We start from the raw sequence: 17079 nt of genomic DNA, 5'->3' as shown, positions 1-17079 counted from the left end.
CTGGCAGACACAAACACTGGAAATCAATCACGACACACTTTATCCTGCAGGTTAATTCAGGTTAATGGTCACAATAGTCCCTGTGCTTGTAGACAGTTTACAGTATCAACAGCTTAATCTTTTTGGATATTTAGTACCAAACCTGCACAAAACATTATTCCCTTGTTTCTTACAAACACCTGGTTGCGAGAAATGTTCCCTGAACACAGCTGCAGTAGTGCATGTCATCAATTCTAATCACACGCTGTCAAGCCAAATCAATTTATCAGGAGGATTTTGTTTAGGGTTTATCATAACTCAGCTTCGGTCCTGTCAGTGCGGCCTTTCCATCCATACTCATAACTATCCTGGGACTGTTCATCAGCAACGCAGAATACACAAACATTCATCATGGTCTCTCTCTCACACGCATATGCAAACACACACACATACATACTCTCTCTCTCTCTCTTTCTCTAGAGTAATGCATCCAGCCACTTGGGGGGAATGCACTGCACAAATAACTGGTAGTGACAGACACATCATGACAGTGAGTGAAAACGATTGAGGTGTGTATATATGCGAGTACACAATTGCAATGAGCCTAATCACACTCAAGTGGTATTTTGTCCTTTAAACGTCACCTCCTCCTGCTCTCCCATGTTGTCCTGTAATCTAAGTGGCTGGCTGTTCTCTTCCCACAGCTTGCTCAAGTCCATACTTCCCTCAGACATGCAGCAACTAAGCGGCCCACAGCCGTGCATACACACCTTGTCACACCCTGCCTCATACCAATTTAGTGTGTTCACCTATCCTACCTATCAAACCTACTTAATAATGACCAACATAGCAGCCCTATCATAGGAGTAATATGTGCATGTGTGTTTTCTCGCTTTGTTTTTAAATAGTCTTGCTAGGGTGCCTGGGTTTCTCACCTGGTTGAGCGTGCGCCCATTTACAGAGGCTCAGTCCCCTTCACTGCATGTCATTCCCCTTCTCCCTCCCCTTTCATGCCTTAAGTTGTCCTATCAAATAAAGGCCCAAACATATATAAATTCTTGCTACTAGCCTACAAAGACCAGCCGTCTCAGCCAGAAATGATCAAGCAGAGACATAAAGACGTAATAGAGCCAACAGAGCCAATCTCCTCCCTGCCCTCTCCGTCCTGGCAGCAGCAGCATTTCTTTTCCTTCACTTAAAGCTGCTATCTATCTAAGTTTATCCGCATCCGGCCCGAGGGTAGGGGGAGGAGGATCGATGAGGGCTATTTATAGGACATATATAAGGCTACTGGTTTCACTGCCCCACCCTCAGTCTCTGAGGGGGTCACACTGCTGGGTGGACAGGACGGAAGGACTGACAGACCATAAGTCACAGGGAATCTTCCAGCACAAAGGAGTGGGATTGACTTAAGTGTTTAAGTGTGCTCTGCACACTGCCCTATGTACCATGCCTTCATCTGGCATCTGGGTGCCTTTATTCATACACGTAAACTACCCCGGACAACCCTGGACTGGACTGATTGGCACTGTTTGGCTCCCATACTGACTATATTAGCCACCTGCCCATTTTGCTAGCTTGCCTGTGTGGTCAGTACATCTTTTTGTCTGCGTATACAGTTTTTTTAATTTAACTTTAACTTTTCTTCAAGTCTTTTACTAGAGTCTATGTATAGCTAAGTAATGATTATTCTATTTTTTTTATATATATTGTGTAGCGTGTACTTGAATAGATATAGAATTTGCACTGGTGTGGCCGGGTTGGACAGTGGGGAGACCAGGCGAACATATACTTGGAGGTTTTTTGCCTCAACGCAGACGTCCGGGGTTTAAATCCGACCTGTGACGATGTGATAATTTCCTTCTGGATAGATATAGTATATCTATCTCTATCTATCTATCAATTTCCATCTCAATGCATGTCCACGTTGAGCGTGGCTGTTCGGTTTGCTCATATTTTCAGCATATGTAGGCATGTGGAATGAGCCAAATTTGTGTCTAATCTCTATGATTTAAAAAGATTAAAGGGATCATTTTAATGTCCAAGCAGGGTTTATTGCACATCACTAAAAGCTGTGCATTCAGTGCAATCTGTCAATAAAAGGTCCAGTGAGTCAATAGCAGAACACTCATCCTCGCTGCAGTGATCAATGTGTGTGATCTAATTGGCGCTCAGGCCCCTCTACTCACCTCGTCTTTGGCGTCTTCATCAATCTCAAACACGTGAGCTGGCAGCTTGTCTGTCTTCAGGCCTTTGCTTTAAAAATAAATAAATAAGACAGCGAGTGAGGGTCAGCAGTCTTCAATAAATCAGCCCCTCCCTACTGTACTGCCACCGTTGTGAGGTAACGCATGCAACAAAAAACGCTGCTTGCATTGTCTCCTTTGCTATTGGTCAGTAAATGTTGTGCCACCTTGTCTGTTATTGCATTATAGTTTTTTGGGGAAATGTGTATGCATGTGTCTCTATTACCAAAGGACCTCATGTGATTTAGAAATAACTTCATTTAAGAATTTTGTGCCACGCATTTGCACGGGATAAGTGAAGTCTGTATTTTACCCAAATTTACTGACATTATTCCACGGATATGATGTTAAGGCTTTGTCGAAACTTTCCTTTATTATTGCCAACACAGCCCATAAAACCATGAATCACAGAGATGCCAATTCGCAAGGGACTGATATCATCACATACCCTCTGTGTTTGGGGAATTGTGTTTGGTAATTTGCTGTGGAATTTCTAATTAAGAAATTACAGACATGGTAGATTCGCAGAGGATTAAAATCACACCTCTGTAATTATTACAAATTGCTAGAAGTCCCCAAGTAATACCAGTCCCATGCCAATAGGGCTTTTCACTCCAATTTATGGTTCAACTGCAGGTTGCAGTGATAACAATACTTTCCTTATGAAGCTTTATCACCATTTAAATAAGAATCAAAAACATCTGGGCTGCACTTGTTGTGTTGTAGCGGAAAATCTGGCAGAACTCTGCAGTTTCAATATGTATGTGCAGTATTTCCTCTACTTTGGTAAAGCACGAGAGCTGCATTTTTATACAGAAACAGTGATTTGTTGCATGTTTCCATCCAGCAGACCCACGTGAGCAGAGTAAATCTCTTGTACATGTAGCATATTTGGCAGTGAAGAACTCGGATGTTGTTTTGCACTAACTCTGAGCCCTACATCTTTCTTACCTTGGCAACATGCGGAAATCACCAGAGTAAGCCTCATATTTGTAGTTGATTACATGCCAGTCGGTGTTGTACATCTTGATGCACTGCCAAACACATCAACACAGAGAGCTGGATTAGCGGCTGCAGATACACTCAAATATAACAAGCTCGCCATCGCAGCACAGCATACAGAGTATAGCATTCTTTTCTACAACTGTGACTCAAGGAGGACAGAGAAATGTCCAGCTCCATAACCTTATAAACTCAAAATAAGTATGCAAAGTAGCAGAATGACTCTGTACCTTTGTCGTGATTTCTCAAGATGGTTTCTATTATGCACATTGCCTTTTTGTGTGAAATTCTCAATTAAGTCAGCTGAAAGGATCTTTGTTCAATATATGCTGAGTAAGCCTGGATCTGTTTTAACAACCCCTAGGACAGTTGTTTCATGCTGTATCGTAGTCATGAGAGCTGGCTGAGGAACACAGATGTGGAGGCTGGCAGAGCAGCAGAGTATATCCACATCACGCCACAAGAGTCTGTTTTTCATTGCTAATACAAATATATCATCAGCGTTGCGTTGTGTTTACTACTGCCCTGTGCATCCTGTGTTTCTTTATGAGCTTTAAGAGACGACTTTAGGCTGAACATCATGAAGGCTGGTGGAAGTCATCAAGGAATCCTCTTTAAAGTTTGTTGAGAATTCAGAGTTTCACTGATTGTGTTTAATCTCTGCTTTTTATTGAGCAGCTTCCAATTACTAAAAAGGAATGCAAGTCATAATACGGAGAAAACTTAAAGACAACTATGAGTACATTTTAACTATTTTGTAACTACCAGGCATCTTCTGTTTATATTACTTTTTTTAGAGGAAGTACTGTACACAGTGCATCTGCCGGACAGGTATCCCCATCCTTCTATGGCACAGCTGGTTATACCCTTTGCAAACAACCTCTGGGCTTCCTGCCAGCACCATGAGCAACACGAAAGGAAACGACAGCACTACCTCCACGGACGATCTGGACTCCCACACACACACCACACACACACGCGCACACCAACAACACACACACACACACCACACACACACCACACACACCACACACACACACACACCACACAGAGAGAGAGAAAGCAAGGAAGAATGGAAGTGTAATACAATTGAATGACAGTGAAATGAAATATTATTGTAGAGCAAAAACAAACAAAGTTTTTTTTTCTTTCCATCAAATTGTAGCACAGGAGGAAGTCACAAACAGGCAAAAAGAAAGTGAATGAGAGAAAACAGAAGGCGTGGATAAAAAGATACAGATGAGTGTCAACCTGGATAAAAACAAGACACGGAGCGAGACGTGCCTCTAAACAAAACCACGTGTGTTGAAATCGCGGCAATAAAAACAGAAGAACCTGGTTGGACTTGACCTGTAAATAACTGAGCCTGGCGTAATGGGAAACCTTTCTTTGCTCCCATTTGACTTGGAGTCGGACACTTTTACAAGACAGTTCACTGTGGAGATCTCAGCACAGGGTAAGGTCCAGTATATGATCTATGATTTCATCCTGGGTGAGGAAGAGCGCCTGGCTGAGAGCCAGTACCAGGAAACACAGCAGGAAAGGATGAGGGGGACTCACCGAGACATCGTCCACAGGGCAGAGCAGTAGGTCTCGGTGGGGGTCGCTGTGGATCTGGGCCTTTCTCTGAAACACCACAGCTTCATAGTCCAGTGGCTCGATAATCTTTGGCTGCTCCTGAGAGGGGAAAATGGACAGAACACAAATGTACATTCAAATGAACAAACCGTTTCTTTTTGAACTGATGTTCTCAACATTTTGTATTTACTGTGGCTCTAGCTGCTCCACATCTGATGCTCTTGCTTTTTGAAAGCAATTAACAAGGGCTCACCCCCGCAACGTTTTTACCACCCATACGAAAGGAGAGCCACGAGAGATCAGAAAAAAAAAACACACAGTTCAGAGGACTGTCACGGTGCAAGGAAACAGCTGCTCAGAGAGTTGTGGGTAGATGAAAATAAAAGCAAAAAATGACGAAAGGGAAACAACTCGACAATGAATAGTTCCACAAATACAGACGGGGTGATAAAGGTGAGACAAAGCAGCAGTGCAATGGACAAATTGAGTTACTTGACTTGGTATTTATGTGCTGCAAATCAAGTGCACACACTTGACAGAGGCATATGTAATAAAGGAACCAAACACAAGAAAAATATCACATGCCCCATGACAGTGCTTCTCGCTAAAAATCATAACTTCCTGTTTTGAGTTTCACGGAGAAGTGGATGATATGAAATCCGCTTCTGCATTATGCCTTAAAGAGGCCCGCTATCTAAAACCTAGCCTTTTGACAACTAGGTCAAGACGTGATCACAAATATAAACCTAAACCACTTGGAAAGATTCAGAATTCATTCCAAGAAAGTACTTTAAGCTCAAGCTAAGCACTGAAGATGGTGATGAATAGCTTAGCCAATAAGCCTCAGCTGAGCGACACCAAGCCCGGTTGGACTCAAGCAGAGGGAATCCGACTGTATGGATTTGATCAGCTTCTGTGCCACATTGCTGAGCCACTGCCCCAGAGGTTGGAGGCAGGGTTTTTCCCCAATGCCTGATGGTCCACCGGGCATAAGCCACTGGGAATTATTTGTTAATGCATTTCTTAAACGTTTTTTTAAACTACAGTTACAGTGAGCAGGCTTGGTTGGAAACTTAGAAGAAGTCATCTTTTCAAATCTCCAGTTAGCTTTTAGCACTGACCTATTGTAGTGCCCTGTGGAATCGGTCTTCTAGCTTTTACAAATCCTCAATTTCGCTATTTTGTTTATCACTGAATCTTTTGGGCTCTAGAATAACGCTGCCATCAGTCTGTAACTGGCCCAGGCTGGGCGCTTTGTCTGGAAAAAGACACTTGTCACTGGGCTAAACAACTTTACTGGGGGAAACCATGCTTGGACCAGAAATGCAACGGCAGCGGATATGAACAAGCACCGTCAGGAGAAAGACTTTTAAAAACCCTGATAATACCCTACAGCTAGGGGAGTATGACTGAGTCATTTTCCACCTTGCCATATTTCCATTTAAGAGCTGTGCAGCTGAGATGCAGAGCTTTTGTTTTCCTACTGTACCACTGCCAGTCCTGCTGGAGTGGGCAGAGTGAGAAAGCCAGTAATAAAGTTATGCAGCAGTTTGGCTGCTGGTTTTGTTTCCCCCCCCCCTCTGCTTGCTGGTATCCCCTCAATAATCTACTGCCTTCCCTCTAAGACTATTGCTGGACATGTTTATTATATGAGCAGTGATTCAGTCATTCTGGGTAACAAGCCCTTGCATAGGTTGAGGGCTTTTTTTGAGATTTGCAGCTTCATGTGACTAATGGACCATTTGACATGTAGTTTCCCTCTTTCTTCCTCAATTACCCTCTCACTATGAGCAACCGGGACCCACGTGAACACACGTTTTTTTTTGTATCTGTTTTTTAGGCTTTAAGCAGCTTTAAAGTCAGAAAAAGGACTGGAATGCCCCACTGTCTGACAGTGTCACATGTTGTTTCAGCTCCAATGAAACTATATGATGTTAACACAATTGTGAAACATTCCTAGCAAAGAGACTCACATCAAATGTCATGAGACTTTAAGCTTAAGCCTAGACAGGTTTTGGACATGTGTTTCTGGAGATGTTGGATCTCCACTACAATAACAAAAGGGTTAACATCTCCTTGAATATCCTGGTATCTGTGCAAAAGCCAATAAAGGAAAGAAAGTTCTCCCTTTCAGTGTTCTCTAACCAATAATTTGGCCGGCAAAATAAGCTGGTTACAAGTACGTGTCGTGTGCAGTTTTTTCCACCAGACCCCGACATTCTCAGTTGGCTTCATGAAACCTGCGTTTGGCTTCTTTGTTTTTAACTAAATAAAAACTTCCTAAGCCCAATGATACTTATGAAATGCAAGATTTTCTATGTGTTATGTAGCTTCACTGTTTACATCTTTTTACATAAAGACTACATACTCAGTGGCGAAGCGGCAACCTGAGCAGCAGCCAAACACAAATCCTACAAGTCTATTGAAAGCATTACACACGACTGTGCCGCCCCTGCACCCGAAGCAGCAGCTCTGCTTCCTGTCATGTGCAACAAGCTGAACCACAGAGCTATAAGTCAGATGCAACCGGCAGCACACGATGGCTCGACTGCAACACTGATCCTGTTACACAGAGAGAGAGAAAGAAAGAGAGAGAGAGACGGAGGGGAAGCAAGCAAAGAGAGAAGGAAAGGCAGAAAGAGAGAGAGTTCTGCTTTCATAGCAAAGAAAAGAAGCTGAAGAATCCCACGCAGGCTGCTGTGAAAGCACAGTCTCACTGATTGAGAAACAGAGATGCTAAAACACTAAGGGACGTGGCCTAACATTTCGGCATCACTGTATGAGGCAAGCCCTTTTCTCCTCCAAACTAAACTGCCAGTCACTGCCTACAAAGCATGACTCCCAGTGTGCCTTCAAGGTATTATTACAATGATGATGATGATGATGATGATGACTTTAGCAATGGTGCACTTCCAGAAGTCTGTGTCCCATTACAGTTCAGCAGATGTAGGGCACTCATGACTCCAACACGACCAGGTGGATTTTATCACACTGGCTTACACTTAAACCCAATGGATGAGCGCATACACACCGACATGAGAGTCACATACAGTATGAAGCAGCACTGTCCCATGACTGACCCCACTAAGTGCTCCAGACTGTATGTGTATATTAACACTGTGGCTTATTAGGGGAAGAAAAGAGCCTCGCTAGCTTCTTTTTTCTTTACATTATTCCCTGTGCCTATCCAAAAAGAATATTAATATATAAATAGGGCTTCTTGTTGCATTTACATTTGAGATGTACAGATACATACAGGATTTAAAACACCAAATTCAAAGCAAATTATTTGAAAGTTAAGTTTCCGTTACCCAACACACGTCTTATCAGACGTCTAAACAGACTCAAGGACTCCTTTGTCCCTCATGCCATTAGTCTATACAACTCCTCACTAGGGGGGAGGAGGAAATAGGGCAGAGAGGACAATACATACATACATACATACATACATACATACATACACACATACACACATACATACATGCACACCTGGACTTAAATTCACACCTGGTCACTTTATAATAATTTTTAACACTGGACTAAACACTGACACTTTAATAATAATTTATGGTCTTTTCTTTGTTTATTTGACAAATGTTCTTATTGTTGTTGTTATTATTTTTATTGGTATTTTGTTGATTTTGTTGTCTTTATACTGTCTTTTTATCTATTTTTTATTTCTTTGCTCTTGCTAAAAACTGCTGCTGGAACTTTCAATTTCCTGCGGGAGTCATCCCAAAGGATCAATAAAGAGAAGTCTAAGTCTAAGTCTAAGTCTAAGTCTTATCGTATATACAATATACCCAAAATACACGCAATGGGTCTAAACCCTAAGAGGTGCCTGCCCTCCAAGCTTGTAAACCAGTTGAGAACAGCAACTAACCGTCTAATATTTATTATCATCTATATACCCGGGGGTTTCACTTACACTTTTTTAGAATTAAGTAATCCATTAGGTAAGGACCGGTCTCTTCCAGTTATCAGGCAGCCAAATTACTGTCCACTGGTTTCCATACATGTTAATGTATAAGACCACTGAACACAAATATGGACTTGATGACAATCTTTCAACACAATGCCATACAGTATGAGCTCTAGGAAAACCAGTAATGAAGTAGCAATGACATTATAAGGTAACTTAATACTAATTGGCCTAGAGAGAACAAAGGCATGGAGGGAAAAATTTAGAAAACAGGACTGACTTCCTAGAGATGTTCAGAATGAACACACAAACCCAGTCACACAAGAAGCTTGGTGACAGCATGCCTGAGGGAATCCCCATACACCCCCTCCACAAAACAGTGGTTGTTCTCGGTTACCAAGCCAACCATGTATTCCATAACATGAGCAGCGGAAACCTGCAACTCTAAAACAGAAATAAAAAGTCGATCAGAACGCACATATCACATGTGGCTACAAACTTAAACAGACATACACACACTCCCACCTCTTTTGCAGTAACAGAAAACCTTATCACATGATTATTACGCTAGAAAGCTCAATGCGTCACACTCCTCAAGATGATCATCATAAGACTGAAAGCCTAATCCCAAGGGAACAAGAGTTTATGTCTTTTACACACTTATCCAGCTCCACGCTCTAAACAGCCAAAGATGTGGGACTGATTTGTTTTGGGTTGAAGTTTGTCATTGTCACATAATGAGAAAGTGGAGGAGTAACCAGATGGTTTTTGTTATAGCCTAACAAAAACAAAACAAGTCATCAGCAGGCGGGCATCAATCTCCACTGATCACTGTGTGATCACTGGAGGTTTCAAGACAAATGTCATGCCTTTAGGACATACTGACAAAAAAATATGTTCACGCACGCACAGGCGCGCATAGAAAAACACAAATGCTGTATCAGCAGAATCCTAAATGCTATTTATCTCAAACCACTGCGCCTGATCCCTCATCACTGCAGTCTGTTCCAAGCCACTATCAGCCACCAGCACTGCTATGGATTCAGAAGGAGAGAAAAATGAAACCTTTTGCTTTGCACACTTCATTAACAATAGACACCATATTATAAGGGCATGCGTGAGCTGCCTTCTTTTGCGCAATATATGTGGCCATTTGCAGCAGAAATACAGAGGCTCTCACACACACTGCTCCAAGGCAAGGACAGGGAAGCCATGCTGCAGCTGTCCAATAGGCACTGCTCTTCACCCGGCAGCACACAAAAGGAGCCGCGCATGGCTGAAAAACCATGTGTTCCTGTGAACAATGTCATACTATTTCGTAACGCCAGCAATTTAGACAACCAAGCCAACATATGGGAGTTGAATTCGCGGCATTTAATCGCTCAATAATGACTCTATTTTACACCACATGCTAGCACTGCCAGTCAAATTGCAGTGCATTCAGAGACATGCCAGAGCTTCACAGTAACAGTTAGCTATACGTTAATAAGGTTGGTGGGACAAACGCAGTTAAGAAAAACTGGGGGGGGGGGGACACAAATTAAAGAGAGAGAATTCTGGAGAGTGTGAAGATAAACCAAAATGAACAGTGGCAATGTAGAGAACTATGAAAAATGGAAAGGCTTTGCTTCCCAAAGGAGAAAAGAGGGGAGGGAGGGGGGGGGGGTTAGCAGGCTAATCAGTTAGTTACATTATCCATGTTAGCTAAAAATGACCGCCACCGTTCCACAGACAGCGTTACTCGGCTTACCACAAGGTCCACGGAGCTCTTCACAGCCTCCGACACGCTCTGCCTGACTTCCGCAGCCGTCCCGGGTTTGCTTAACCTCTTTGTGAATTTTCGCACCTCAGACATTGTGCCCCTCTAGTTGAGAATCCACTTCGTATGTCCCGGTGTGAATGAGCATGCCGCGGTACCGGACGGAGCGGCAGCACTGTTGTGTGACAGCCAGATGTGTGGGTTGTGTTGGAGGTGAACCAGCCAGCGGTTCGCGAGGCGGGGCTGCTGCTTCTGCTGCTGCTGCTGATGAGAGCGGAGCAGAGAGGGTTTATTAGAGTAAGATGCTCCACTACTTACTTCCGGTTCTCCTCGCTGGAGCAGACATAATCAAAGATCGTCGAGAAGCCAGTGGGCGTCAACCGGACATCTTTCCTAATATCCAAATAATAATCACAATTTCTTAAATACTATACTATAAAACAACAACATAGTGAAGCTGGTAGTTGTGAACTTATTGAAGGAAGTCCTTTTATTTGACAGCTTGAATTATGAATTATTGTAGAGGATTTAAGAGTGATAGCCTAAAAAACAAAGCAGCAAAGTTTTTTTTTGTCTCATTCTGTGCAGTTTGATTGTAATTGTTTGTTATTTGTAAAGTTGTATGAATAGTAAAATAATGGAAACGAAAACCAGGATGTCTGCTGAGGTTACCACAGAGGGAAATATGAGATGACTTCAACACTGAAAGAATACTACCATCTTGTGGTGTAGCTGCAGCAAAATTGCACTAACCTCAGCATTTCTCTTGTTTTTCTCAATAAAAACTCTACAAGGTTGCATGTGAGTGTTTTACCAGCAAATTGTTTCCTCAATTCCACACAGAAGTGTATGTATATTTTTTAAAGATTATCTTTGGGGCATTTTTTGCCATTATTAGATACTGACAGTGGATAGACAGGAAAGGTGGACCTCTTACTGGGTGAGCTGGAGGTCGCCCCACATAGAAGTGTATTCAATGAAAACAATGAAATGCATACAAAAGTAGACAAAGCTGGGGGCCAACATGGACATGGCTGATGGGTGTACTAATTTCCCCCAAAAATTATTTATATAGCATTGTGTTTACTAAAGAAAAAGAATAATAGGAGCATCATTACACATATCACTCATTATAATTGGACTTTGAAATGTGAGCCAAGACACACTAAAAAAGATAGGATGAGGATTATGCTTGTGCATGACACGCATCCTTTCTGAAATAATGCTGCTACATGTTGGGAACGGTCTTGTATAAATTACATCAACTTCACAACTGCAGTGTAAACAGACGGCAGCTCAGAGAATGTCGTTATAGGAATATAGGACATTTCTCGTATTCAAAATGATCCTGATAATGCATACATTTAGTTTATTTTCTCCCAAGTTCATATCATAATATAGGTAAGAACGAAATCTATGAGTTCAGGTAAAAACAAAGAAAGCAGAAATGCTGATTAACATGGTGATGTAATGAAGATGCTGAATTTATTGAAGTTTTGAAGAGCATTCTTTAGATAGGAGCAGTATTGAAATCCTTCAGTTAGCTCACTACCTACTGTACATGCTACATAGTTCCTGTTTGCCAAAAGTCCACACAGTTTCTGTGTTAAGCATTCAAAAGCCAACATGCCATTGTGAGAAATGACACACTGGAGAAAGGGAATGGCTGGCTGTTGTCCCAGCATCAGATATAGATCTTCACTTGTAGTTGCACTGGGTGAACTCCTTCAGAGCCCAATTATTCATTTCTATCTTCTGCCGTAATCTGCAGTACTCCTCAGCCAAGGCCTCAAACTCTTTGCCCAAGATTTCAAAGGAGGCCAGTTTTAGCTCAACGGATTGCTTCTCCACTTGACAGGCCTTCAGATCAGACTCCAGCTTCTCTCTGAAATTGAGACACAACAACAAAAGGTTGTTAGGTTTTTAGAGAAGTATGAGACAGAATGTAGTTTGTTTATTAACCGTTCAGTACAGCTCTGAGTCATGCCATATCCTGACATTCTCTGACAACACTGCAGTTTTGGGGTGTTATGTACCAGGGATAAACAGGAGTTTAAGTTTAAAGTTTAAGGAGTTTAAACTAAGAAAATGGTGGAGGACTTAAGAGGCCTGCCACCCTTGACGGGGTGAATGTGAAGATTGTCAGTGCTTTCAAGTACCTGGGGTTACATCTTGAAAATAAACTGGACTGGTCTGCCAATACGGATGCACTTTACAAGAAAGGGCAGAGCAGCTCTATTTCCTTAGGAGGCTGGGGTCTTATAACTTACTAACTAACTAACTACCTAACTAACTAACTAACTAACTAACTCCTGCTTATGTTCTACCAGTCTGTCATGGCCAGTGTCCTCTTCTATGTTGTGGTATGTTGGAGAGGCAGGACTAGGAAGAGGGATGCTGGACGACTGGACAGGTTGGTGAGAAAAGCTGGCTCCGTGGTGGGCATGGAGCTGGAGTCACTGACATCAAGTTGCAGAAAAGAGGACCTTTAGCAGACTGCTCTCTATAAAGGACAATGACTGTCACCCCCTGCACACCACTTTCTCCAAGCAGAAGAGCATGTTCAGTAGTAGGCTCCTGTCTCTGTCTTGCAAAACAAACAGACTGCGTAGGTCTTTGTCCCTAGGGCCATTAAGCTCTTCAATGCTACACAGAAGGGGACGAGTGTGATTAAATTAAGTGTTTAAGTCTGCTCTGCACACTGCCCTATGTACCATGCCTTCATCTGGGTGCCTTTATACATACACGTAAACCCCCCCAGACTACCCTGGACTGGACATATTGGCACTGTTTGACTCCCTTACTGGCTATCTTAGCCACCTGAACATTTTCTAGCTTGCCTGTATGGTTGGTCTACTACGCTGTCTTTTTGTCTGTATAGACAGTTTTCAACTTCAACTTTTCTTCAAGTCTTTTACTAGTGTCTATGTATAGTTAAGTAATGCTTATTCTATTTTTTGATATACAGTGTTGCCTGTTGTACTTGAATAGATATAGACTTTGCTCTGACCATTGCACCTTTCTGCATTTTTCCCCACACCGCTTCTTTACACATGCTACAACCAAACTTTACTGTGAGGGCACACTAGTGATATCTTTCTTTGTATTTTTGTAGTATGTGTGCGTGGTTGTCATATGACATGTCTGTGTGCCTATGTGTATGTATGTTGTGTATAAGCTATTGGACCTTGATTTCTATTGGAATAAATAGAGTATCTCTATCTAACTTTTCTGAGAGCTTTATACCAGGAAGTTATAGTTCAAATTCAAAGGACATTTTAATGTTTAATAGGATCATCACTGTGTAACCTTTCAGAAAGTGCGGTGGAGCTATATCAATAGTAAGGAATTGCATGACAAAAGTGAGAAATTAGTCAGACATGGACTAAAAGCATCTTGCCTTATTTTTCTATGAGCAGCTATCGAGTCCACTGTGTACATGTCCAGCTGAATTTCCACCATGTCAGACCTTTGAAGGAAGAAGAGATAAAACATTAAAAAAAGATTGGAGCCTTTCTAGATAATGGCACCAGTACATCTACAATACCAAAGTGTGCATAAGCATGCAAAGAATTGATAACTCCTTACTTGATCTTCTGTAAGACTAATTCACATTTTCCCTCAAAGTACTCCAACTTCTTCCGGTCCAAATCTGTCTGGACCCTCAGCCTGTGGTCCAAGATGAGAGACTGGAGAAGCTGAATACACTTAATCAGTTCCTGGACACAAGTCAAGAAAAAGAAAAAACACTGAAAGACAAATATTATGTATATAGAGATTCCAAAATTAATACTATCTACTAGCCAAATGCTGGCAAAATATGCAAGGGGCAGGAAGAATGGCTTTACTCACTAGCCAATAAACAATGGTAATCCATTGAGTGGCTGGTAAAATTTGAACATTCACTAGCCATACAGTATATATGGCTAGTGAATGTTCAATAATCTGCAAAAAACAAAGAAAATATATTTGCTTATTTTAGCTAACTACATGTAATTGAAAGAGCACTTACAGAGAGGTAGAGTTGAGCCTGTCTTTGCATGAGGACTGTGTTTTCCCGGCAGGTCTCCTTCAGACGCTCTGCTCTTTTTTTCTCTTTGTCCAACTGGGCTGCCAGATGAGACAGCTTGCTGGTCTTCAGACCCTCACTCTCATTCTCTAGAAGAGATTACAAAATAGCATCCTGGTCATCATGTCAATGATCATGTCAATGATGACCAGGCATCATATCATATCATAGATAGCAGATAATGCAGTGTCTAGTTACAGTACCCCATTCAGGTTGATAGTAAGAGAGGAGGCTAAAGCAGCTTTTCTTCAGATGCTTCTCCAGCTCTTTGGGAAGACCCTGTTTCATTCTTTGAACATTCTGGTGGAGATAAATATTACATAGTTGGTAAACAAGCTACATTTGTTACTGAAGTATCTCTCTACCAATGGTCAACTTTCATTTCTGAGAAAATAAATGTCTACTTTGGTACCACTCTACTCTTTACTGTGGGATCATCCATCTGTCCATCATTTAATGTATGCTCTTCTATTCTGTATTTTTATGACTTACCTTCTCTGATGGCATGAGGTCCATCAACTGTTGGGGGTCCAGACCCAGAACAGAGGGCTGGTCCTGGTTGGTAGTGCTACTGGGATCCAGCTGTCTGATACACTGAGCCACCAGCAGACACTTCTCCAGCGTCTCATAGAACTACACACACACACACACACACACACACACGCACACACACTATTTGGTAGATTTCTGGATACTGAAATTCAGATGTTTCAAACTGTGACCTTTAGCTGCAATTTGGTGCAACTTTAACAAACAATTTGTTGCCCACAATTCACTGACAGCTGTTTGTGCATTTGTGGTCTGTGTGCATATAAGCATCTGCAAAGTACCAGGTTCTGGTCAGGGGGTACGGTGACATGGTGCTTCCTGATACAGTGGTCCTGGATCATCTCCTGCAGTCCTTTGTGGAGGCTTACGGAGCGCAGCCAGTGACGCCTCTGGCTCTGCAGCTTCTGCTCAGCCTGGAATAAAGCATCTATAAGTGCTCACAGATACACAAAACCTAGCAAACTCGGCCATGAAGGAAGAGGGCTTCCATCTATGTGATTGCAATACTAACTGGTTACCAGTAGAGGTCAGTTTGCCGTACATACTGTGCAATTACATAAATAACTACAAATTCAGCAAACGTATAGCTGTTTGGTGTAGCGTGAATTGCGTTAACGCATCAGCTTGTATGTTAGCAAATGTGGAAAGTAACATTACTAAAAGGTTTTATGTCCGCTGATACCTTTTCCAGCTCGGTTTTCAGAGGGACAGTGAGTCCAGTTTGGTCCACATGTTGTGCCAGGGTGGCCAGGAGTTTACAGAACTGAGGATTCTGGGTCAGATCCTCCTCTGTAATGTCACACAGAGGGAAGGAGGAGAGAACTGGGTGGGAAGACAGGAAACACAGAAAACGTATTATAAACGGCCAAACCAAATCACTGTCAGGAGATTCACAACAGTACAGCACTCCAACTTCAACTGGCATGTGAGAAACTAGCATGTGAGAGAAGCTATAACGTTAGTAGCATTTCCTACTAACGTTATAGCTTCTCACACATTCAGCCTACTTTCACATTTAGCATTAAGTTAACAGTCGTTCAAGAATGTTAGTCAACTTATTTTCTTACCCTGAAAATGCAAACTGTCACCCTTCCCAAGCGAGGACACATGTGTAGACTCTGACATTTTCAGCTGAACGTTTAGTGTAATTTTGTGTATGATTTCTAAAGACTTTCCTCGAACGCAACATGAAAAAGAAACGCGTTCTTCCTGAATCGAGTTGCGCGCGCCGGAAGGAAGCGTTCCTATTGGCTAACTGAGCCACATGGTCGATGCTGCGAGAAACTGCGAAGACTGCATGCCACTCGCGAGAGCGCGCACTGGCTAAACGTAAATTACATTTTTAAGGAACTTTACCGTTGTTTAACAACGATATAATCTTCATTGAAATTAATGATAATTTTTGACTAGATTTCAGTTAAATACAAACGATTCCCTGCATGATAAGTTAACAGATTTGTACAAAATGTAACATGTTTGAAGTTAAAATCAGTCTAAAACATGATCTGTTAAGTCTGTTAAAAACATGCTCCCTGAATTCCACCCTTTAGTCTTTTAGCGTTTGCTTGCTGCATGGAGAGGATCTCTCTCTCTTCTCTCTCTCTCTCTCTCTCTCTCTCTCTCTCTCTCTCTCTCTCTCTCTCTCTCTCACTCTATCTCTCTATCTCTCTCATCATGTTTGGATGCTGGCCATCATTCTCCTTGTTCTCAACATCATTTTAAACATGATATTTTCTTGCCCTTGGCTCATCTGACCATCAGCTTACCTGGCAACAGAAGTTGTTACTGTTGGTGTTGGCAATAAAATAATCTACTTTACTAAAACTTGTTAAACTTCCAGGCAGAGGCGACATTATATGCATAAGTCTTGTTGTCGGGCATGTGTATTGGTTTGATGCCATGTATTGATTTCCTTGAGCTTTTGTTTCCTCTGTCAAAGCCCTTTGTAAACTATTGTGCTACACAAATGAGGTTA

General features: G+C 42.0%; 2 protein-coding genes across 2 annotated transcripts in view; both read right to left on the bottom strand.

Moving 5' to 3' along the window:
* The window catches only part of LOC116669434 (dedicator of cytokinesis protein 11-like), a 79581-nt gene extending 68808 nt beyond the window's left edge, over positions 1-10773 (bottom strand). The window contains 4 exon segments of the mRNA XM_032499318.1: positions 2169-2235; positions 3177-3269; positions 4681-4904; positions 10478-10773. Of these exon segments, the coding sequence (XP_032355209.1) occupies positions 2169-2235; positions 3177-3269; positions 4681-4904; positions 10478-10582 (489 nt within the window). The 5' untranslated portion in view covers positions 10583-10773.
* Positions 10774-11952: 1179 nt separating this feature from the next.
* Positions 11953-16354, bottom strand: LOC116707066 (HAUS augmin-like complex subunit 4). The gene is made up of 9 exons (XM_032544213.1): positions 16172-16354; positions 15787-15926; positions 15386-15517; positions 15048-15188; positions 14759-14855; positions 14499-14644; positions 14075-14205; positions 13887-13955; positions 11953-12371 (listed from the first exon to the last, which is right to left on the bottom strand). Exons 1-9 carry the CDS (start codon positions 16227-16229, stop codon positions 12185-12187), a joined length of 1101 nt encoding a protein of 366 aa, XP_032400104.1. The 5' UTR covers positions 16230-16354; the 3' UTR covers positions 11953-12184.
* Between the last annotated feature and the right edge of the window lie 725 nt (positions 16355-17079).

Source organism: Etheostoma spectabile, chromosome 19, assembly GCF_008692095.1.
Source record: "Etheostoma spectabile isolate EspeVRDwgs_2016 chromosome 19, UIUC_Espe_1.0, whole genome shotgun sequence".
NCBI lineage: Eukaryota > Metazoa > Chordata > Actinopteri > Perciformes > Percidae > Etheostoma > Etheostoma spectabile.
Note: the sequence above shows the minus strand (reverse complement) of the source record. Positions and strands in the feature narration are given on the sequence as shown.

Excerpts from the sequence above, each read along its gene's own strand:
- LOC116707066 (XM_032544213.1), bottom strand. The coding sequence starts at position 16,229 with ATGTCAGAGTCTACACATGTGTCCTCGCTTGGGAAGGGTGACAGTTTG. Across the intron at positions 15,189-15,385 it reads TACCCCCTGACCAGAACCTG|TTCTATGAGACGCTGGAGAA; the intron begins GTACTTTGCAGA and ends GTGTGTGTGTAG. Across the intron at positions 14,645-14,758 it reads TTACTATCAACCTGAATGGG|AGAATGAGAGTGAGGGTCTG; the intron begins GTACTGTAACTA and ends AATCTCTTCTAG.